This window comes from Patiria miniata, unplaced genomic scaffold, assembly GCF_015706575.1.
Source record: "Patiria miniata isolate m_02_andy unplaced genomic scaffold, ASM1570657v1 HiC_scaffold_28, whole genome shotgun sequence".
Lineage (NCBI taxonomy): Eukaryota > Metazoa > Echinodermata > Asteroidea > Valvatida > Asterinidae > Patiria > Patiria miniata.
This window is the reverse complement of record NW_024037067.1, coordinates 977,713-1,001,991: the sequence shown is the minus strand read 5'-3', so window position 1 is coordinate 1,001,991 and position 24,279 is coordinate 977,713. Positions and strand designations below refer to the sequence as shown.

The following is a 24,279-nucleotide window of genomic DNA, read 5'->3' as shown; positions in this document are numbered from 1 at the left end:
GAACAAATTTCAAGGGGGCGCCCCCCCCCCCCCCCCCCCCCGGCTACGCCGCGGACCCATCGTCTGAAACATATTGTGTTACCTAGTCGGATCAATCTAATTTTGATTTAAAAACCTTCCTTTTTAAATTATTTTTTAATAAACTACCCCCAAATCACGTGAAACGTTACTTCTATCACGGGATATGTTATGCGCGTCAAGACAATGACTAGACATGAAGTTTAAAGTCTAAACAATTGTTTATTCAACAAAGGAAGCAACATATAACATTTTATAGACGGCCTTTGATTATAAAATGGTTCAAAAATACAATAAAGCTTTCATTTTACAACCGGGAACAATTTATACTTCTTTGTTTTCTTCAATGTTAAGACATGTCAGTCTGTTGCTGTATGGCGTTTTTAGTAATAATAGTATGTGGTTATAATGTAATATAAACTGCCTTATCGCAAGAATTAAACTGTGATACCATTTTAAATTGATTCCAACAAGACAGAACAAAATATATCATGTTCATAAATAATTCCATTACACAAAGAACAGATACTGGTGAACTGAAATCAACAAAGTTATCTTCATTGTTGACGTGTTTATCAATCACACTCTTTGATAAAACTGAAACATAAAACTCGAATGGACAAATGCAATTCCATATAACATAATAGAGCAGTTGAAGAAGATACATAATCTGTTTAAGCATTTAAGCACACACGGATTCAATAGATCACAGATATTTCGAAGAAATTTTTCAAAACCTGAATTAAATCAGAGATGTAGTGTGTCCATACTGTCCAAATTATTGCCCAAAAAACAGCCTTGAACTTGAAAAAGCAGCTATTTCAAGAATTACCCACCATTTTGACGGAACACTTAACATATTCTAATAGCAGACATGACTAAGCTTGAGAGATAAACATACGTAACAAATCAGAAGACGTATTTGTTCTAGAATAAAAAAATATTGTATTATTGTATTATACATTGTTTGAACATTTGTCAACATTCACAATCTGACTTACTCACGTCAAACAAAAATGTGTTGAAACAATTAAACAATACTTCTTCGTTTGACATTTTCAATTCAAAATATAAACGGGCTGATGCTGTTTTGCATTCAAGACAGGCACTAGGCAGGGTTGATATTTTAATATCACATTTTAATTCACAAAATTCACATTCTCAAACTTCCCAACTAGAATTTGTCATGCATTGTTCACATGATTTAAAATTTGGGTTTAATTTCAGTAGACAACAACAGAGTTATTAAAGCTATAGTCCATCATTTGCAGCCATCCGAAAAAGTAACTGGCGTATTATTGTTGAAAAACATACTTGGTTGAAAGATAGTAAGTGGACTAAACTCCCTGTGAAATTAATCTTTCTGGCAAGCTATCATTTTGAAGTAATCAACAAGAGAAGGCCTTTCCAACGGTGCGTCTTAAGACGCACTGTAGGAAAATTTAAATTAGTAGTTCGTTTTGTTATTCGGCGCAGCGCGTGCAAGCATTGGCACGACGCACAGGCGCACGCGGTTGCTATAATTCGTCGGATCAGTGCGCGACATCACGTATAGCTGCAATTCAAAACAATTCAAAACATGATTCAGCAACATTTGATTTGAAATTGAGATCCTAGAATGCTGTTTTTCTCGGAATGTACAGCTGAAGCTGAGCTGAAACTTCATCAGGTTAGTTGTTCAGTATCCTTCATTAGATTTTGAACACTTTTGTTGCTTCAAACAAACAAAATGCACAAATTACAAATGATGGACTATACCTTTAAGGATCAAAGTAGGACATGTTTTTTAGCTGCAGACATCAGCTCAACAAATCATCATGTCTCTCCGTTAATCCGTACGTCAGTTAGTTCGTTAGTTAGTAACAAACATTCTGGCAGCCGCAGCTCAATGAAAAGCGATAATCCGGGAGACAATAGCCGCACTGCTGCAAAGCAGCTCGCGAGATCTCATTCATAGACAACGGCCGTACACATTCCACGCAACGTGCAAACACAAATTCATTGGGAGTCTGCAGCTTCCGATGTCATATCGAGCTTGTTTGACACGTAGTAGGATTGACTTGCAACAATCAATAGACATAATGCAGAAGAGCTACCAGGATATGATTTTAGATTGTTGACAGTAAATCCTTGATAAAACGACAACTGATCTCTAGTCATTTCATAAAATCATAACCATAATCAGTTATCTGGTAATCAAAATCATGTTTGTAGACTCTTTCAAGCCTGACTTTACGTCCTTGACTGCAGTGGCATAGATGCAGCAAGATCTCTGTAGGCTTTCCCTCCAGCCTGACCACCTTTGGTTTTGACATACTCCAGCGTTCGCACCTTGAAGAGGAAAACAAAAATAATCAGAAATTGTTACAAATAATTCCATATACAAAAAAAAAACCTGAACTACTACCTGGATCTGTTTAGCCAGTCTTGGCAAGATCTAAACAGAGATATTAACTGTAACTCAGCATAGTCCACCTAGGCTTAGCCTTAATCATCTAACCGAGGCTACACAAGTACTCTCTACTCAATGACCCACTAAAAACAATGTTACCCTGCCTCAACCAGGCCCCATCTGACAGCAAGCCCAACCCGACCAAACCCAGTCCAACCAAAACCAAACCCCCACAAATCTATCCCACCACAATAAAACCCAGTACAACTCAATCCAACCCAGCTCAACCCAAACGAACCCACCCAACCCCCTCATCCACCCAACCCAACCCAACCCAGCCCAGCTCAACCCAACCCAACCCAACCCCCACACCTACCAACCCAACCAAACCCAGCCCAACTCAACCCACACGCACCCCAGCTCAACCCAGCTCAACCCAATCCAAACAACCCAACCCAACCCAACCAAACCCAACCTCCAAACCCACCTTAACCCAACAACCCAATTCCCCATAATACCCACCATGTATTTAGTATCAGCTTGTCCATGTTTCTGGGCCAGATTCCATAGATTGAGAGCCAAAGATGATATCTCTGGTTGGGAGATGTCACCGTGCACCAAGATGCGATTGAAGAACTCCATGGCAAGTTGGGACTGTCTCTTTTGACCATTCTGAAAAAAAATCCCAAAAATTCAAATCAATTATAAGCCGTACATCTCAAAATCTTATGGAAATACTCTCAACTTTGTACCAATATAATAACACGATTCATTGATCTTAAAAAGAAAATGTATTGATTTATTTTATTTATTACGTTATTTTTCACAGGGTATGCCCAAAACAGTTTAAAACTTGTTTCCGTTGGGGCCCTGCAAACATTACATATTATTGAACAAAGATATGCAAAGTAAAATTTGGAAGGAAAAATGTGCATTGGTGGAGCAGACTATGAAATTTAGAACTTACAAATACTTACAAATACTTACAAATACTTCGGAAAATGTTTTTAAGAAAGCTAAACACAAAAGTTTGTAGTAAACATACAAGTATAAGGCATGACTCGCTGTTTACGGTATGGGCGGAAAAAGCTCATAAAAACCCTTCTTGGAGAAAAGAAATTCATTGAATTTATAATGAGATGGAGTCGAAATTCATGCGTTTTAATAATTCATGAAGCTTGGGCCCGAAGTAAGAGGAAAAAAAAAGCTGCAGAGATTTGGTAAATCCCTTTTTAATGGAAGGGAGGAAATGAGATTTAAATGTGACATGCTGAATTCATGGCTTGAGATTTATCAAGATTAACAGCTCACCAGGTGCTTTAAAAAAAATATGTCCTTGGCAAAGTTGGGTCATTCCGTGTCAAATCACAAAAATGGGTTCAAACCCAAGTGGCCCAATGGACCCACCCCTTTCAAATTGGTTCATATTTAGTGTTCATATTTAGTGTATGGACTGAGGAACAGTCCACAGCAGTAATATACCTTTGTTGGCAAACTATGGAAAGTCCATGCTGCAAAATTACAGAATATTTAGTAACGTTTCCAAACATATCATTGGATTGCTGAAAATACAAAAAAATAAGCAAATTTGGGCAAAATCTGTTGCCGACCTTGGCTGAAATTGATGCCCTTGTGGCAGACCATACAAAAAGGCACCAAGAAAGGTCTGTCAACACCAGGGGCCGATTTCGTTAAACTTGTCTTACATCTTGTGACTCATCTTAGGACTTAAGACAAGTCCCCACTTTAAGAATGATCTTAGCAAAGATACGTCCTAAGACCGATTTCACTTAACCCATCTTAAGCAATTTGCATTAAAAAACTACCAATTTGATGGCTGTTTCATGTTTTTTTTAACGGCTTGACGAAACAGTCATTGAAAAGAAACACGCAAAACCAACTTCCTGCATGCGTGCATACAACACCAACTTTTGCCAGAAAAATTACTCAATAAATTTCACATGCAAGGTTGTTCTACACAAGATACGATACAGTCATTCTTGCTCCCTGTTCATTACTCTATTTAAAACAGTCGACTAGGTGTTGGCAAATAATAAAATTTTGTAAATAAGCAATTTTTTATTAAAACTACCCACATATCAGGATTTTTTTCAAATCTGTTTCTACAGCGGTGTTATAACTCTAGGCCGACACTCGTCTTTAACGGCAATGATTTCCAGACCATATACAAATTAACGCACACATTAATGAGGTAAGATGACCTTCAGACCAACCTTAAGTTAAGACGAGTTCAGCCAGTTGTTAAGGAAGTTAGGACGTGTTGAACACGTCTTTACGTTTGGTGAAATCGATCCTAGGACAAGTTGCGAGTCAAGACGAGTTACCCTTCCTAAGACGCCTCTTAGCGTTTCGTGAAATCAGCCCAAGGTGACATTTTGGCTGGTAACCGGTGGTTGCAAAGCACATATTTCAGTGCTTTGCTGATGTTTTTGTGCTTTAGCAGTTCCATGAGAATGGCCCAGGGTCCTGATTTCTTACCTCGGACTGAGCCAATGTTTTGCAGTGCTCCAGGATAGACGTGATGAGTGTGCCGCACAATACAGACACCTCAGCTAGGAACTTCTTGTCACTTCCGTACAGGACATCATTGGAGTCAACTGCAGCAAACCAACAAACACTGGGTCATTATTTGAAATCTGGCTTTGAAACCATAACTGAAATCTCCACCGATATAGACCAAATCCACACTTACCAGCAGAAAATTTAGTGTTCATGGTTAGTGTATTTCGTTGGTTACCAGGGAATTTGCGCTTGTGCGTAAGGGTGCTTCCCATATCTAAGAATTCTGTGCTTACAGGCTTGGCGCAGAATTTCTGGTCCAGTTCTGTAAGCACAGAAACATGATCATAAGCGCAATAAAGAAATTGTTAATGAAAAGTTTCGCCGTTTTTGAATAGCGAATGAACTCTGTGGACAGGTATTCCCTCAACTCTGAGAAAAAAAAGAAAACTTACAAATGGAAAATACACAAGAAGAAGGAAAACAAATTGTTGAAGGGCACAGGAAGTACAAAAAACCCTCTGAGTCTTATACATGACTTTCAACCACAGTAGCAGCAGTGGCAGCGTTAACTGCAGCAGCCAGGTATGTGGTCGAGCCTATCACAACTCCAGTCACAAGTAAATCACAAGTACTTTTACAAGTCCAATCACAAGAAACAGTGGATGAACAATAACAAAGGAATGTCTTTGACAAAGCTCACTTGAATAGCTTGTGATTTGAATTTTGACTGGAGGACTTGTGATGGACTTGCAGGGACATGTGATGGACTCGACTACATCCCTGGTAGCAGCAGCAGCAGCGGTGGCAGCAGCTGCAATGACAGCGGCGGCAGCAGCGGTGGCAGCAGCGGCAGCGGCGGCAGCAGCAGCAGCGGCAGCGGGGGCAGCAGCGGCGGCAGCGGTGGCAGCGGCAGCGGCAGCGGTGGCAGCGGCAGCGGTGGTGGTAATGGTGGTGGTGGCAGAAGCGGCAGCGGCTACAGCAAGACAAGAAGTCCTTTACCGTTCTTGACATGGTAGATGTACTGCTCCTGACAGCTCGCAGACAACAAACTGATGACATTCAGAAACACCCAAGCCTTAGTGTCGCTGCTTGTGTCCCACACATAATCCTGTATGACGTTGAGAAGACCACGAACCAAGTACAGAACACCGTGCTCAGGGTTATCCTGCAAGAAAAAAAAATTCAAAGATGTGTTTGGCATTCTGTCAAAATGAGACAGAATTGGACAAACAAACTGCAAATGCAAAAATCAAATGGGGTGATTTTTTTCAGTTTCAGATTTATTGATATTTGAAATCTACTGCACATATTTGAGTGGTCGGGCACAACCCGACCACTCTTTGGATTTGTTGCGATTAATCCTTCTTTCTTTCTTTTTTTTTTCTGCACAGCACGTTTCCGCGGGTTTTCTCCTAAACGGTTTATGATATGAACTTGTAACTTTCAATATATATCGACTCTCATCCCAAGTGGTGCATATTACTCTTACGTCATTATGACGTCATCGGGTGTCAAATTACAAGCGATTTTAGCTGAAAAAGTGACCAATTACGTTCATCTATAACTCTTGAACAAACTAATCAATGATATTTGTATTCTGTAATTAGATAGACCATTAATTGATAAACATTTTTTGTCGCATACGTGAACTCGCTTGACCTTTACTTCCGGATCTACCGGAAGGTCAAAGTTAGGTGAATTCAAAATGGAGACGTTAGCCTGAAATCAAAACAAAGCAAAATTTCTTCCGAACAGAATGATCACAAAACCTTGTATGAACATGAACCATGTAACGAAGATGTTATAAATTTTGTTACGGCATCATGACGTCATCAGGTATCAAATTACCTCTTATTTAAGGGCAAATTTTGACAAAATAGTTTGCGTTATATCTTTTGAACTAAATAGAGTATCGTGTTCGTTTTTTCGTGAGGTTGTAGACTTTGCCATGAGAAACATTTCGTGTTCCCGGACACAAAACCGCTTGACCTCTACTTCCGTTGTTACCGGAAGTGCAATAAAAACTGAATATAACTAAAAAATGGAAGCATTTTACTACAAGCATATATATTATGAAAGTGTTTAGTGCGGAATGCAAGACACAAAAAACAGTGTGATGACATCATCATCCGAAAGGGCGCCCCCTAGCTGCACATAAAATAGTGTTTTTTAATTCCATCATTTGATCCATGTCGTACATCTTAGCCCAAATAACGATACCATTACAATGTTTACCTTTGCTTCCAAATACTGTGACGTCATCAAACCGGAAGTTCGGTGTGATGAATACATACACTTATATTTTCCATATTTTCATACGTTATTTAACTTCACAAAAAACATCCAGCCCGAACTAAATTAGTATTCACTTACTGTTATGACTAATGAAGTTATCAAGCAAGAAATAACTTGTATGTGTACGAAGAATGTTTACTGAAATTTATCACACCGTTAAAGATGTATTTTTAAACAAAATAATTGATTGTCCTGGAAAGGATTTGATTTCGTGATCCTTTGTTCTTTCATAAAAATATTCATAACTTAACTGGACAGTGTTTCATAAAGTAGTTGTCTACCCGACCACTCTCCGTTTGTAACAACAAACGCGAATCTCTAGTTTAAAGTATTAAAATCATGGAATAAGTTTTTTAAGGAAAAACAATTGACATCTTTCAAAACTCGAAATTTTAAGGGCCTTTTTCTCAGTATTTTACATTTTTGACATGTTGATAAAATGTGAACTTTAAACAGCAATAACTTGTCAACGGAATGTCTGATTATAGTGCAAGAAACAGTATTGTAAGAATTTTATTCTCTTTCCGTATACCCGCAAACCTCATTTCGACCTCTGCCAAGTTCTGTCTCATTTTGCCAGAAACGCCTCACATACGCCTTTACCGTGATATGATATGAATTGCAAAACTTGTAAAGGATGTAATAAAGAAACATGGTCATGTACAGTCATTTCTGTGGGGATTGTCTTATTATTTGTACATCCATGCCTATGTGCTGTAAATGTGCTGTCAGTTTACAGCACATAAATTACAAGAACAAACATTTTGCAAACTGACACTGAACGCAAAACGTTAGCTTTGGTTGTGCATGTCCTTTACACACCATTGCACATTGATTCAAGATGACATACATCTATGGGCATTTGTAGTGTCAGACAATGTAATATGATACATACCTGGAGTCATTACATATGACTGTAACACTAAAACTTTTGACATAGTCACTTCGAAGTTTTCCAAATCCCAAACTTTTTTGTTTTGCTATTTTCAAGGGTATTTTGGTGCCTGTTTTATTTTAAACTAATGCAAATTTCCATATTCATGAGCAAAAGTTTGATGTCATTTCAGGCAGAAACCTTAATGTTACAACTATTTCAGCACCAAAAGTTGCCAGAATTTTGGATAATTTGTTGTCGTAAATTTTTATTTTCTTTGGTGATTTGTTGTTGGGTCGATACATGGTAGTAAGCCAATGAGTAAACTTTTCTCACAAATGTTTTCAATGAGCAAATTCTTGGGTTACAATTTGAACAGAAAACCCCTAAACTGAATAGTGTCTTCCTGAAATGACATCACAGCAACAGCGCCCTTAGTTGTCCGGAAAAGCATGGATAATTTTGAAATGTTTAAAGAAGTGCAATTTTTAATAAAATTAACCAGAAAGGAATGTCAAATAGTTTTCATACATTTAAGAAGAGTAGAAAGTTGCACAAAATGTGTTCCTAAGAAAAATTCATCTCATGGACAATTTAATTCTAATCTTAGGTTTGATTATATAACAGAACAGTGGTGTTACTCAACGATATTATTTGAACTGAAGAATAGAATGAAACGAAATGAAAGTTGTTCACTCACAGGCACAACGAGGAGTGTGGACAGGAAGTTGTTGATGTAACTCAGAAGAAACGGTTCGGTGGAGCGTGATTTATTGTCAATCACCATGGTCTTGGGAATGTCAGGTATCAGACTGATGGCACCCTTGAAGAACGCATCGGCTGCAACAGAAACAAAGAGTATGCTTTAAAGCATTCTGGCTTACAAACAATGTCTTAAATAGTGTAATTCAATTGACGGTCTTCAGATGCACGCATCCTGCAATTGAAGATTCGGTGCTAAGAAAAATCCCTTGATAACAGGGTTAGCACAGAAAATCCACACCTGTGATGTAAGCCTAAGCATAGAAGGATAATCATAAGTGCAGAACTTTGTGATTAGCAGATCCATGAAATTGGGTAATGATCCAATCCACAGTGAAAGAACAAAGAACGAAGCAATGCATGATTGGATCATCTTTGAACTCCTAGAATAGAATCTGTACACATGTACCCCCATCACACATACATGTACCCTCATAAAGAAGGGAAAAAAGGACCTTTTCGAAGAATTCTGGTGAAGAAAATGTCGTGAAATGGTGTGATGCACAAGCATATATGCATTTGGAAGCCTTGAAACTAAATACATTAGTACCGATCCGACAACAATTCCAGCTTGAGTCAGAAGCACCCCATCCCTACAAATCTACAAACCGCCAAACCTCGTGCAAAAGAAATACCTTTTGGCATGTATTTGTCAATCCTATAGACAAATCACTTATCAGCCACCCTCAAATGCAGGTCCCACCTTGTCTTGATTCAAGGTGCATGTGTAATTTGAAAACCGAGAACTGAATGTGCGTGTACCACCTACAGACTGGTGTGGTACCACTTCTGTAGTGGCTTCTAATTTGAGTTGTCAGGTATTAGTCAACAGGAGCTTGATTTATTTCTGACCTTGCGTCAGCGCCAGGTTGAGTAAGGCCACCTGACCAGACAGAAGGTAGAGATTGAGCCGATGGAAGATGTCCACGATGGAAGGAATGGTGATGAAACAATACGCTGCACAAGCCTGCAGGAAAACCAAACACAGTAGAAAAATCACAGGAAATCAGAACTTTTCAGGAAGCAGTGGCTGGGCATCATTTGACATTAGAAGAAGCCGTTAATAATAAAAAATTGCACATTATTTCATGTATGTGACCTACTGAGGCAAAATGAGGAATGTCCCCCAAAATCTTGTTTTGAGTAATCGACGCCATCGATATACTGGAAATATCATGACAAAATCGATATTGATTGTTTTGTATTTTTGTGTAGCCAAGGTATCCAAGATTCACACTATGCATTTTTGTTGGGGAAAAAAATACCAACAAAAGTGATACAACTGAAGAATGTTTTCCACTGCCGTTGGTGGCGCAATGCGTGTCTTTTTTTCAAAGCCATTTTTCTCGAAATGAGGGTAGCGAAACTTGGCAGGACACCGTTGAAGTTCCTGCGCCATATCTTTGAAAAAAAAAATAAGCTACAGAAATAAATTTGGTATCATTGGAAAGCCAATGATTTGCGTTTTAACATGATGTACATAACGTGAAAAGCCAAAGGTGGGGGTTATTCCTCATTATGTTATGGCAGGTCACATATTTATTTACACGTCTGCATTTTAGGCCTCTTAAAGGCCATTTAGTGCATTTACTTAATAGACAATTGTCGTTACAACATTGGCTCGAGGAATCCTCTCTTCTAATTTCATTTTTTTTGGGAGGAACTCTAAGTATGCCACTTGGCAAACGAAGCTGTAGTAGAGTCACCTGGATTGAGTCCGAGTCCTAGGCACTGAAATTGCGACTAGTGACATTTTCTAGTCTTGAGTTCTGGACTTGAGTCATAAAACTCTACAGACAGACGAACGAAATGAGAGACAATTTACAATAGACACTTGTTTCCTACACGATCTAACTTTTAAGTGCAGTGGGCTTAAATCATGCCATTCACCTAGCCTAGGCTTTATTCACGAGTCGGCCATATTAAATTGAACGTGAAGTAAAATCTTCACTTTTGGAAGTTGCGTATAGAAATGAAAGCAATGAAATAAAGTTAATTACAAATTAATACCAGTCTGCTCTGATGAATAATTCAAAATTTGTGATTAAAAATACCCGAATGTTTTAAGCCAAATATAATAAAAAAAATTGAAAGTGAGGCTTGGAATGCATAAATAGTCTGGCACCATCCCATTCGACAGTTTACAATTTATTTAATACATTCAGGGAACACGATCCAAAATGGCTTCCTCGTGAATAAGTCTATTTCAATTTCCATGTTAGCTTTTGAAAAAAGTGTAGGAAATTTTTGCAAGACATAAACAAAAATACAAGCCTACGAGTACAACATATGGTTTGCGGGAAAGGAATGCCAAATTACTAGTGTTGGCTAATTTCATGACTTCCTAAGGCCGCATCTCGATAATGAATGGGCGTCGGTACCCCGTTCTTTCTGAAGGATCCTGCCGACTTTTGTAACAAAAGAGCCCTTGACAACCCGTCCCGGCACGGGCCAGAACGCTTCATTAAAATAACAAAAGGTATGAATATGCCCGGTCTTCTGCAGACCCGCTGGGCCAGGCTCGCTGCCAGAGAGACTCATTTAAATATGAATAGCCGGTCAGTCTGCCGAATACCGACCTGCAAAACCGCAACTATTCTGCTGCATTTGCGAGTGTAAATGCGCTAATACCGGTTAAAACTTCACGTGAAAGCCAAGTCTTTATACGTCTGGACGTTCGTTGCAAAGTTATGCTACGTTCACACATTTTCCGAATTAGTTATGAATTCAACTAGAATAAACCAAGAATTGAAATTGATTCCCGAATCACCCAACACTTTCGAACATGTTTAAATCTGGCAGGGTGCTTCCCGATCTTTCTTAACAGTACACAAACAGAATTATCCCACGGCAGCCAAGCAACATCCCCGATTTACTCAAGAATTGCTATACATGGCGTCTCTTCTTAAAATGTGTGAACCAATTAGTTAACACAGCTTTTAATGTGCGCTAATGAGGCGCGTGGGCTTCCGCTTTCGGTAAGAACCGGCCTCGAAATGGTCAATGGAAAGCACCTATTTTCACCAATTTTCCTCGTATTCAGGAATTCTCTTAAAAAAAAACGAACACACAAATAAACGATCATCCCAGGATTAACACCATTGCACATTAAGTTTAATAATAGAAAACTTTTATTGTTTATCAGTTTAACATTTCCTAGTCGATTAGTTTTTAATTATGAGCAAGTACACGTAGGTTCTACGTCAACGAGAGACTTGCCTTCTTTTGCAACATTCTACTGTGCATTACCACCTACTATTGGGACTAGGTTGCAGTTACCATTCAGGCCAGCGGCCTTAAGGTCATTATGGAAGTCACGGCAAGATTTCTCCCTTCCCTGGAAATCCACAGTTCCCCATTCATTGTCGACAGATTTTGCCACATTGGCGTGAGTATAACAAACAATTACCTATCCGAGGCCTACAGTTTTAGTCTACCTCGATTGGTGCCAAGTCAGAATGCAGGTTATATTACCAATTTGTATGGAATGAATAACGGATCCATCAGTAATTAAATAATAATAAAGTGTCCATGCTGTACATGTATCACTTACATTGTGGAAGTTACAGTTTGACGTGCGTGTATACTTTCTTTCTTTAGTTCATCTATTATAATTCGGACAATAAATTGTTAATGACTCAGCTGTCAGTATGATGCCCATGCTACACTTGCAATTAACTTTACGCATTAGCAGTCGGCATCACATACAACCCACAACGGACTGAGGAGCCCGATCTGTGTGGCGGGCTGGCGGCATCCTTTGACGACATGGTGGTACAATGCATGGCTGCATGACGGTTGCTTTCAACTTTCTAATAGCCTGCCGGTTGCCCTTGATTTAATTGTGCCATTGACCAAACTCGGAATGGATGGACCAACTTGGCCTGGTTATCTGCTCACGAGCCAAGATTCACTTTCTCGTTGTGATTTGCATGCGAAACATCTATCTCCAAACCGTCATGAACAACTTTGTCGAAGTTTGTTGGGTTACGCCTGCAAGGTATGCTGGTGTAGTAGAGCTCGTCAGGCGGACCAGAATCAAATCGAGGGATCCTCTAGAGGAAGGAGTGGTTGTGCCAGTCACATACAAGTCCGGCACCTACAAGGCCAGAGTTGTTCAACCCAAACGTAAGTTTTTTTTAAAAAGTTATCATGAACAACTTTGTTGAAGTTAAATTTGTTGGGTTACGCCTGCTCGGTATGCTGGTGTGTCCATATGTACTGTATCACTTACATTCGACCAATCCGGTTCTTTTCAGAACCACACTTTTTCCGAGTTATACACTCAACCACCCGGTTCTTTTCAGAACCACGCTCCTTCAGAGAATAGGTATCTTTCCACATGGTGTGACCCGCAAACTTTATAATTTATCTCACCCGCCATAAAAAGCTTCAAAGTCATATAGACCTATACTGGTTGTCCGCTAAAAATGATGTCAAATACGTCCACAATCGGACACTTTTAGCGATTAGAGGTACATGTGTAGGTGCACTTATTATTTACTGATTATTTTTTTTTAACTGAGAAAGGTGCAGGAATAGATGCACGCAAATCCAACTTTTAACTATCGGCCACAGAAACAAAGTTTGTTTTAGCGTGTAGCACTTTCAAAATCTTGGATATGAAAGCCAATTCATAAGCTTTCTTAGAATCATTCACAATCATTCATGTACTTTTCAAGTTACGGAATTTAAACACAATGACAGCTTTTAAGTCCGTCCTCAGATCGCAAAAACGTGTGCGTTCTTTCAGCAAAACGAAAGCAAACATCGCATGATTTGTTTTCGTTTTGCTGAAACAGAACGTTTACCTTTTTGTGATCCGTTGACAGAACTTTTTAAACGGTGGTTGCGTTTTAATATTCCGTAACTAGAATAGTACATGAGTGATGTGAATGATTCTTGTACTATTAAAAGAAAGCTTACGGGTAATAGGCATTTATTACTTAGATTTTAAAAGTGCTACATGTACATGCAAAAATTCACCAAAAACAATGAGTCCAACATTTGGGTTTCGTTTTTATTTTTGGCTCACCCTGTGCACATTTGGTCGTTACACGGCATTATTTATAATGAATGCATTTTTATTGTTCTCTTTCCAGCTCCGAAGAGACCAAGGCTAGCATCGGGATCATCTTCCGATGATGACGACGACGACGAGCCCCTCATCTCACTTGTTCGTAAGGCCGGTACCCCTTCATCACCGGTTCCTCCCGTCATCCAGGTGCCCCCCAGCCCCCGGTCATCCAAGTGCCCTCCAGCTCACCCATCGCCCAAGCTCCACCGGTCATCCAGGTGCCCCCCAGCCCCCCGGTCATCCAAGTGCCCCCCGGCTCACCCATCGCCCAAGCTCCACCGGTCATCCAGGTGCCCCCCAGCCCCCCGGTCATCCAAGTGCCCCCCCGGCTCACCCATCGCCCAAGCTCCACCGGTCATCCAGGTGCCCCCCAGCCCCCCGGTCATCCAAGTGCCCCCCGGCTCACCCATCGCCCAAGGACCCCCTGGCTCACCGGCGCCCCGTCCCTCCCCGGCAGCCTGCAGTACACCAGAGGCATCATTCCTACCACCATCACCCTCACCACCACCACAAGAGGGGGTTGATTTGTCCGGTTTATCAGCCCTGCTGTCGATGCCCCTCGGCACCAGCCAGCTGAACTCAGAACTTTGTAGGCGGCTGTCTGCCATTGAGGCCAGGCAAGACGAACTTCTCCTCGGTATGAACAGCCTGCGAGTCGGACTTGATGTTGTAGCTAACGCTTTGGCGGATATCTCCCAGGGGAGGACCACCGGCCCACATCGCGAACCATCCGTACTCAGGTCGTCTGAGTATTTCCTGACAATAGGCACCGAACGCCATTCCCTAGAGATGCAGCGCAACGACTACGAGTGCTGTTTCTTTCGAGCTTCTAATGGCCAGTCATTAGTTTTGAAGCTGATGTCAGCTGTTTTCAGCGAGAAAGAACTGTCGGAGTCCAACTTCCACGGCGGGCTTGTAGCAAAGCCAGGAGGGGGGCACGTGTCCAAGAAGTCGCTCATGCAGGACCACAGGTTTCAGGCCATTCTGGCTCAGGCAAACAAAGAATGGCCGGGAACAACAGCTCCCGCTTCAATGCGGCAGCTGAGGGACAGCGTCAACTCAAAGTGTCGAAAGACAGCCCTGAAACAGAGACAGTCAATGGATTAGTTTGACACTACGGAATGAAGTAATCGGATTAGACTGGCAGTTATACATGTACATTGTATTTAAGTTTTTTACTTTTTTTAATTAATTGGCTATACATGCAATACTACTTGACCTTACCCAATTTACAATAATTTATTTCCGATTTATTTTAAAGTTATTTTATTAAATTTACGATGCATGCAACACTGAATACCTCACCCTAATGCAATCGTTTATTACAAATTTATTTTCTAAAGTATGTCAGTGATCTACCTTATAACTCTTAAAAAGTTATACATGTATTTAAGTTTTTACTTTTTTTTTTAATTTGCTATACATGCAATACTATTTGACCTTACCCAATTTACAATAATTTCTTTCCGATTTATTTTAAAGTTATTTTATTAAATTTACGATCCATGCAACACTGAATACCTCACCCTATTTGCAATCATTTATTTCCAATTTATTTTCTAAAGTATGTAAGTGATCTACCCTATAATTTTTTTCCAATTAATTCATTTCTGATTTATTTTGAATTTACATGTTTTTCCTACTTTACACTTTTTTCTCATCGAGACGTTGCGTATTATATTACTGGCTTACTTTAAGATTGCATACTTGCATGGTTCTGAGTTTACTGTTCTTTAAAATACAGTAATTACTGAGTGCATTTCTTTTTATACGGGTTGTTGAATGAATAAATACCCCAAAGTGTTCCAAAAAAATCTGACTCTTTGTCCCCTTATCCTAATCAATCAATCCATGTGGCCTCTAGTTTTAATTTAATGCCATATATATTATAAGAACAATGATATTGATAGTCCTACTGAAAAAGAATATTCCATGATGTGTGGCATAAAATAATCGCCTAGTAGTACTAGTGGCCAGGTGAACTCTGACCATTCACAACCATCCTGATAACGTAGATTCTCCACACAGTCAGCCAAATACCTCGCAAACCTCTACCGGCCTCTCTTTATAATACTGAAGTTTGACAAGTTGTCCTCTCCGGTGATGTAGGCCGTGCGTAGAAGTCTGACATGGACACAATTTTTACAAAACCGCACACGTTTGCGCGGTCCGAGTATTGCAACTTACACTGTACATGTACATATGGAATTGTACGTGTACATGTGTATGTACATTGCATCATGGCGCGCTGAGGACAGCGCACCAGGTACCAACACCGGAACAGATGTAGCGTGAATTTGTTTTATGAAATAAGGACTTTTCGATGGTATTGCGCATGCTCACGCACACAGGGACCAGTCAGAGATGGTTTAACCAATAACAAGGGCAACGCGAGTCCGATTTTTGTTGCGTCCGACTTTTATATCACACCATATGCGATAAACGCAGTCTCTAGCATGATTCCACTATGACCGTTTTAACCGATTTTCGGCTAACTTTGACAGATTTTTTGTTAAAAAACAAGTTTTGACAGGAAATTTGACAGAAGGGATTTTTTTGCAGAATTCTGCAAAAATAGTTATTCGACAGAAAAATATACCAAGCTCAGAAAAAAAATGGTAATTAATACATCTGACAGATTTTTTAAGCGCATTTAGCAGAATTTGGTCAAGACATTACGGTCACCCTGGTCGATTCGTTACACTTGTTGACTCGCTGGTTCTCGAATCAAGGCAAACATAGTCCGAAAATCAACTCTTTTTCTCCCATCTTGGGTCATATTTGATTCCGACTATTCATTGAGTGGATATTGCAAGGGGCGTAGAAGACGTGGATTGGTACGATTAGTGTCAAATTTGTTGATTTTTACAGATTCTAGGGGGATTTGTTTTGCATGTAGCTGTCAAAACTTGTCGCGAGTGAATGAACACAACGTAGTTACGTACACATGTGAGTGCAATAATGGCGGCATTATGCGATGACCATGCATAGGCATTGTGTGTGTTGTACCATGGAGAAATCGCACACGTTATGCACGGAGAGTGGTGTTCCCTAAAACGCACTTCGACGTTTACGCCGAATTTCCTCAACTAGTGTTGTCAAATTTCTTTGTTGACCATCTTCAAATTCTGGATAAGGAAATACTGCCACTAAATAATGCTTGCTTAATGCCATTTTAACCCCTGAGGCGTCCGGAAATTGGGCACTTGAATAAAATTAATTTTATACTTGATAAATCATTCATCACTGTTTAGTGAACATGACAATGAACATGACAACAGCAACATTTTGTTGAATGAATATATTTACATGCTTTTAATTTGTGTAGATTTATCAGTGTGCATATCTTGCAAAAGCTTGACATATTCACATGCAATCCCAAATTTAATACTTGATGACCTTATTTACATATTAACAAATGTACATTGGACATGTTGGATTTGTCCAGATAAAATTTGTACTTCAATTTGCAATATATACAATCTGCAATATATACAATCATGTTTATATGAAAGCGTAAATGACAACCATTTGATATGGAATGTGGAAATAAAAAGAAAATTAGAATTAAATTTCTCTATTAGTATTATTGTTAAATAAATAAGCCTATGTTTATAGAGGGGTTAAAAAGTACATGTACATCTCAAATGTCTGTGAAGACAATACATCTCATTTGGATAGATAAAAATGACAATATACGTACATGATCATACATATTTTTAATTGCACTAGTACATGAATATTTTGTTCTCTTTAGCAGCCTAATTTCACGAAGTGTAGACTTATAGGCCTACTGTACATTATTGTGAGCCGATGAAAAATGTACATTTTTTCTTTGCTTCATTACAATCCATGAATTATATTATATAGGAATAAATAACATGCATTATAGGAATAAATAACCAAATTTTTTAGTTCCACGTATCAGCTAAAGTTTGTAAATGTTTAGAAATGCATTGTAAATGAAAACAAAATTAAGCCACACATTTAGCAATTGGACAATTCTGAAGTTTCGGCCTTGGGATTTATAGTTCTGCAGATTGCCTTCGTATTAATTATTATTTTTTTCTTCTTGCAGGTAGCCTATCTAGGGTGGAAAATCTTACGATGGTCTTTTTTGTTGGTCTCGGATGTGTATACATATCTGCAGAGGGAGCATCTTCCTAGTTGTTTCTCTTGAACAACTGGCATGTGCTCATCCGGGGGCACTTGGGGTTGACTGATTGCTTCCACAAAAGACATGAAGTGGTCTGGATGGGCTGGAGATGGGGCAGGCGATGGGAAAGCGCGATACATTGCAAGAGCTTCAGGATTTTTGGGGGGGCTGATTGCACAGTGGTCGCATACATCAGGTGGTTGGCACTTGGTGAAGATGACCATGCCTACTCGGCGATCAATGTGCCTCTTGAAGAACGCCATATCGTCATGGATGTCTCTGGCCTGTTTAATGTCTCGGTACGGCCCTGTAAGGAGTTTGTGCACACGACTGTATTCATCATCTGTGTAAGGGTGCGCCTCAACTTCGCTGGACTTGTGGCTGACAACAATTGGTACATTGCTGTATCGCACGTCGCTCCAATACCCCTCTAGAGTTGTGAGGGCAGCATCAAACACTTGGCCCTCTTTCTGCCTCAGAGCATTGCCGGTCAAGTGCTGCAGTGTCGGGGGGAGCTCTCCAGGAAGGCGGTCTGGGAGATAGATGGAGGTGGCTGCACTCGTCAGGACCCCCCACACATGCTCGATGGGGTTTCTGGCTGAAAACCCTGGACAAAATGTAGTTCCCAGGAGCATGTCTAGATCTAAGTCTTTAAACAGGTGCATTAGGAACCACTCATTAGTCAGGTGGTTGACATTGAAGTCTGCCCCGCCGTCCGCCAAAATGGTGATGCATGTTTTCTTGCTTCTCTGTATCAGTGGGAACAGGTCGTTGCAGTGGCTGGCGATGGTAGTCTTCGTGTGCGGCCCTCTGTTAACCACGTTGATGGCGTTGCACTCAGGAAGCCTAAAATTTAAAATTAAACATGCAAAAAAAATTAGTACATCTACATCATTTTTATGTGAAAATTATCATTCATTGTCATTAATACATTTTTGCCTCCTGTGTAGCTTTATGACTTTCTACGATTGAATTATTTCTACAAAAGTAGTTTGTAGCACAAACATCCCCTGTATGCATGAAATACAGTCTTGTTTGGGTGTCTGAATATTTTTGAAATTACTACGTGTATAAAAAAAACATGAACCTATGGGTTCCCCTTGTCCGGGCCCCCCTTGGGCCCCCTCGTGACGCCCATGCATCAAACCGAAAATAATCAACAAATGCCTAGGCCCTGGTTTCAAAATCTTTTCAGGTTTTATAAGCACCTTTAACAAACATTTCATTTTCAGGTCAAATTTACAATTTAAAATAATAATTAAACATACCGGAGGCTTGGTCTGCCTAGCTTGTCGGCCGTCATCTGGGGTGGTGATGGAGGGGCCATCTGCATGTACCCTGCTGGGGTTATTAAGTAGCCAGGTGTCGGAAAGTCGTGGTCATACAGGTTGGGGCTGTCGTCACTCGGGAAGTATCTGGATACCTTGCACCTCCTGTCCACGGCTGGTGTACACGAACTGACCCGTAGTTTATTTTTGTTGTCGACTGAAAACATCAGCGAACATCCCGGGAACTTGCTGCATGCTTGGCGAGCGTATTTGACCCTGGCTGAGTAGTAGTGCTCATTGACGTTTTCTTTTCGCTTGTCGTTTCGCTTGGCAGGAACCTTCGCATCTATGAGGCCCTGGTAGATCTTGGACGTGCCGTTCCTCTTAGTTGGCGCCTTCATCCAGCGATGGATTGTGTCAATTCCTGGAAACAAATTGAAAATTTTCAGTGATGCGAAGAAATCTGAATTTTACAGTGAATATTTTGTGCAAAGTATTCGTATTTTACATGCATTAGGCCAAAAAAAAGTCTCCAGTTTCTGGTATGGAGCTTGCCCCAAAAGTGGTGCGGCGACGCGGCTTTTTTTTTTTTTGCTTCAAATGTCGGCTGATGACTGCAAATGGTGCCCGACTAAACTTAGTGCAAATATATGGGAGTCCAGAGAGGCCACATAAAGCTTATTCTCGATCATAACCCCATCTAAAAACACGTTAAAATTGTGCAGCAGCAGGATTCCAGTCAAACCAGTGAGTTTGGTGTTTTTGAGACATCATCTTGTATTGAAAAAAAAACTTTTTCATTTTGCCTACGCGCATGGCTACGGCAACGCGCGCGCATACCAGAAACCGGAGACTTTTTTGGGGGGGCCTTAGCACAGTCGTATTGTTTTCTGGTACTACATGTACATGTACTTTGTTTTTCATTTTCCAGCTGCATGCATAATATGCGAGGCAGTTGAAGTGTCGTCAATGCGACAGCATGTGCGATTGCAAGCTTTGATGGAAATCTACCCGTCCGGATCACATTTTTCACTCGCCAGGATAATAAACTATTTATTACGCGGCTTTAAATGATACAAACATGCATTCGCAATTATAAACAGAAAATGTAACAGTATGAGGCATCTCTCCAAACACCATCAATGCCCTCATTATATTTGGTGTAATTACCTAAATTCCCCTTCAACTCGGAGAGGCCTGGTGTCACTTCCATCAAGTGCTGCTTGATAGAACGAAGTGTAGTTCCACACTTTCCAGTTCCAGTTTCCCGACGCCGGTGAGCTTCGAATCCATTTTCCTCAACAAACTGTCTAGCTGTATCTACAATACCAGGAAACAACTGTGCAATGGAGGGTTTGCCTCTTTTTGCCTTGCTCGCTTCAGCAGCAGGAATCTTCCGCTTGCGGCATGCACCTTGCTTCACGTTATCTATACATGTAGAAAAAAATGATTTGTTTATCAGTTTATTTGACAATCAAAACAATAAGGGGACTCCCTGTTTTGAAACTTGACCTTTTTGCCCATAATCGTGACCAAAAAAAATATGTTCATTTCAATGTCTCACCCACCAGAAGATCGGGGCATTTATTTTATAGATTATATATTGTATGCATAAAAACTACAATGCACATTAGGAAAATCAACCTAGAGGAAACTGAACAATTCAAAATGTGTTTATATACATATAAAAATACACGGAGTGAGTTTTTCAAAAGTTTTTCAAAAGTTTCAGAATTGGTCCGGACTCAAATCGGCTTATATAGTGCTACCCGTCAAGTTAAACTGACTTTTTAAGAATACACCTTGTAAATTATTTATCACAATACAAGTGATGATAGACTTGAAGCTGTTACCTTGAAGAGGTTGGAAGGGTTTCCTCGGCACGGCCGGTGATTTTCCGTGAAGTTTCAACAAACGGGCAACCCCAGGAAGAAGATTATTGTCATTTGTAGCCATGATGATGTCAGAATGAAGTACATGTACATGTGTACGTGACTTACATCAAGCATTCTCTATGCATCAAGCACAAGAAACCCAGTACGCGCATGTATAAAGAAGCACGCGACTACGATTATTGAATCTATTGTCGACCGATCAGGTGCTTGGTTACAGCATCACTTGCCGTAAACGTAACTATACACATAACAAAAGAAGCAATCATTGACCATTTTGTGCTGGTGCAGCCAGTTCTGGGAATCTATAGGCATTTCACATAGACTGTCAATGTCCAAGCCAGAGGTGATCTATCTACGGTGCATGGGCCTCCCGGTGTAAAGAACTTTAAACAAATGTCCGTTGGCTGGTCTTCAATTAAATCAGATGTACAAGCACAAGAATAGCTAGCTATGGGGCCCATGAAGAAAATGTTTTGGTATCAGTTTGCCCCTCGACCCACCAAATACTGGCCGGGCCTAACTATTTTTATATTGATGTTATTCGATACCCTAGTAAAAGGTATTCCCGGCGGATTTCCTAATATATAAATTCAATATAGAAAATCGGTCATTCATTTTCGTCTGAATGTGAATGAACGTCGATCCCATTTCAATTCAACGAAAGTTCAATCGGTTTTATTGTCCGTGCATTAGGTTTTGAGAAACCGTGACGGCATATTACATTCACTTACGCAAGCATACCTTTTCGCACTTTTCTGGAATACACTAGCGTGAATGTACGTTTCTTTTATTCAAAACGGCATAAATTATTGATTGAACTGAAATGGAATCGAATGCTTTAGTAGCGAAAATGAAACGCGCGTTAGAGCGATTCTCGATCAAAATCAGACGAAAATGAATGATCGACTTTCAAAAGTGAGTGAACGATGTCTAGAAAAATGGCCGAAAAGGAAACAAATATTTTAATCATCAGCTGGCACTACTTTCCGTCCTCTGTACCGGTGTCCAAATAAACATTATCATACACTAATGAGCAAGGATTACCAAATAAGTCGACTAACACAGGCTGAACGAGTGATATTGATGCCCGATCATTATGTTGTGAAATACGCAGTTACATACAGTGCCATCTGCTCCCGTTTGTCTGCAGAAATTGAAAACATGTATTCTTCAAAATCGGCAGATTTTCGCCCGTGATTAAATAAAATGTTTAAATTTGTTTCATCTCAATTACTGTCATTATTTCATTCAGAGCCACGAAAGATATCAGTTCCAGTTAACTGAGCAAGGCTACCTGTTGAAGTAAAAAACATAAATTCATAAACGAATTAGCGTAAACATCGCAAGCGGAACGCACGCATACGTGAGCTCACAGAGGTGGGTATATAATTTATTTGCCGACAAAAACATGAATATATCGATTCAAAAGGAGTGCTAAATTTTATCCTAACATAATTCCAGAACTTTCTTGGGTATTATTCTCGGTTTGCTTTGGATGTCTAACTACATGTATCTTTATCAATAGTTTTTGAACGGCACGTCTTTCTGCGTACCGTCCGTCGGTATTCATGACTCTCTCTAGTGACTCGTGTTTATTCATTACATCATTGTGAAGATAACAAAAGCGCACAGCTGGTCCTGCTCATTAAACTCGCCGTGCTTGAGTGCACACACCCATCCAGTCGGCAGATTCCCGCCCTCCTTGACAACCGCAGACTTATCGTCCGGAACGCAGACAGAACGGGAAATAACGGGCATTCATTATCGAGATTGGGCCTAACACAATGTAGAGAAAACGTGTTTCTGTGATCTCAGTAACATGACTGACAGGCAGTAGTTGACTTACCCTGACAAATGCAGCTGTTTTCCTGGAGTGGTTTCCCTTCATGACTGTTCTCGTCTCTGTCGCCAACTGATTCACACACTATTACAGTAGGAGATATAGATAAATCCATTCTCAGTTGAAACACTACATATCAGTTTAGGTTGTATATAAAAAAAAGAAGTCTGAACTGGGATTCCAACCTGTGACTTCTGGAATACATTCAACAGTTAGCAGAAAAGTGAGTGGAGTGTCATGGCCTAGCGGTTAAGAACACCGGACTCATGCTCTGGTGTTTCAAGGCAACAGTGGCGTGGGTTCGAGCCTGGGTCTGGACACTTGTGCCCTTAAGCAAGGCACTTGACTTAACCATTACTGCTTCGTCCTTCGGATGGGACGTAAAGCCGTAGGTCCCATGTGTTGTGTGATGCACGTTAAAGAACCCAGTAACACTTATCGCTAAGAGAAGGGGTTTGCCCCGGTGTTTCTGCCAGTGGCTGCAATATGCACCGCAGCACCTTGTAACCCTTCAAGGTGCTACATAATGGGTCTCATATTTCTCATATTGAGGGCCTCCATGGAAAGCAGTGCCCTGCACTGATTGGAGTTTACCCTCTTAAAGATGACGTAAATATAAAGTTGTGCTAAATGTTGTGCTGACTTGTGTTAACCTTATGCAATATCTCATGGCGTGGATGTGTTGAAGGTTGTACATGCACAGAAATGTCTATTGTTACGTCACTGATTTAAGCCTTTTTCTTCTGAGGTCAGTGTGCCCTTGATTTCACTTATTCAAAGTTGAACTTGCGACTATCACATACAAATGAAGATTCTGATGTGGACGTACCTGAACCAGTGCAACCAGCACACTGTCAATATTACTGAAGTTGGCGCGAGACTCGACGTAGAAGCTCAACTGCTGCTCAAAGTCCCGCCCAAAGGAAATCTGTCAAGACACAGAATCCATTACATTGTCTGATACAGTTTATTGATGTGTGATGTAAGTAGTCAATGTCATTTATCAAGCAAATAGTACTCTATATGACTTTTGCAAACAGCTTTCTACTGTTTTTTAAACAGACAGTTAACAGACAGATGGACAGAATAGCACAATTTCTGTCAAAGATCAATTATTTTCATTCGAAACGACTCATTTGGTTTCAGACACCGCTTTAGTCACTCATAAATAAATACACG

At 40.2% G+C, this 24,279-nt stretch overlaps 2 protein-coding genes across 2 annotated transcripts in view; both read right to left on the bottom strand.

Moving 5' to 3' along the window:
• Positions 1–2,240: 2,240 nt before the first annotated feature.
• Positions 2,241–24,279, bottom strand: part of LOC119734948 (VPS35 endosomal protein-sorting factor-like) — a 41,893-nt gene continuing 19,854 nt past the window's right edge. The window contains exons 22-29 of the mRNA XM_038208594.1: positions 23,930–24,028; positions 23,107–23,184; positions 9,717–9,831; positions 8,803–8,942; positions 5,933–6,098; positions 4,910–5,028; positions 2,933–3,082; positions 2,241–2,349 (exon numbers count right to left, since the gene is read on the bottom strand). Coding sequence (XP_038064522.1) covers positions 2,251–2,349; positions 2,933–3,082; positions 4,910–5,028; positions 5,933–6,098; positions 8,803–8,942; positions 9,717–9,831; positions 23,107–23,184; positions 23,930–24,028 — 966 coding nt within the window. The 3' untranslated portion in view covers positions 2,241–2,250. The remainder of the gene's footprint in view (positions 2,350–2,932; positions 3,083–4,909; positions 5,029–5,932; positions 6,099–8,802; positions 8,943–9,716; positions 9,832–23,106; positions 23,185–23,929; positions 24,029–24,279) is intronic.
• LOC119734949 lies at positions 17,614–23,024 on the bottom strand. Its single transcript, XM_038208595.1, has 3 exons — positions 20,536–23,024; positions 19,366–19,789; positions 17,614–18,943 (listed from the first exon to the last, which is right to left on the bottom strand). The coding sequence occupies exons 1-3, from the start codon at positions 20,576–20,578 to the stop codon at positions 18,025–18,027; spliced, it is 1,386 nt and encodes a 461-aa protein (XP_038064523.1). The 5' UTR covers positions 20,579–23,024; the 3' UTR covers positions 17,614–18,024.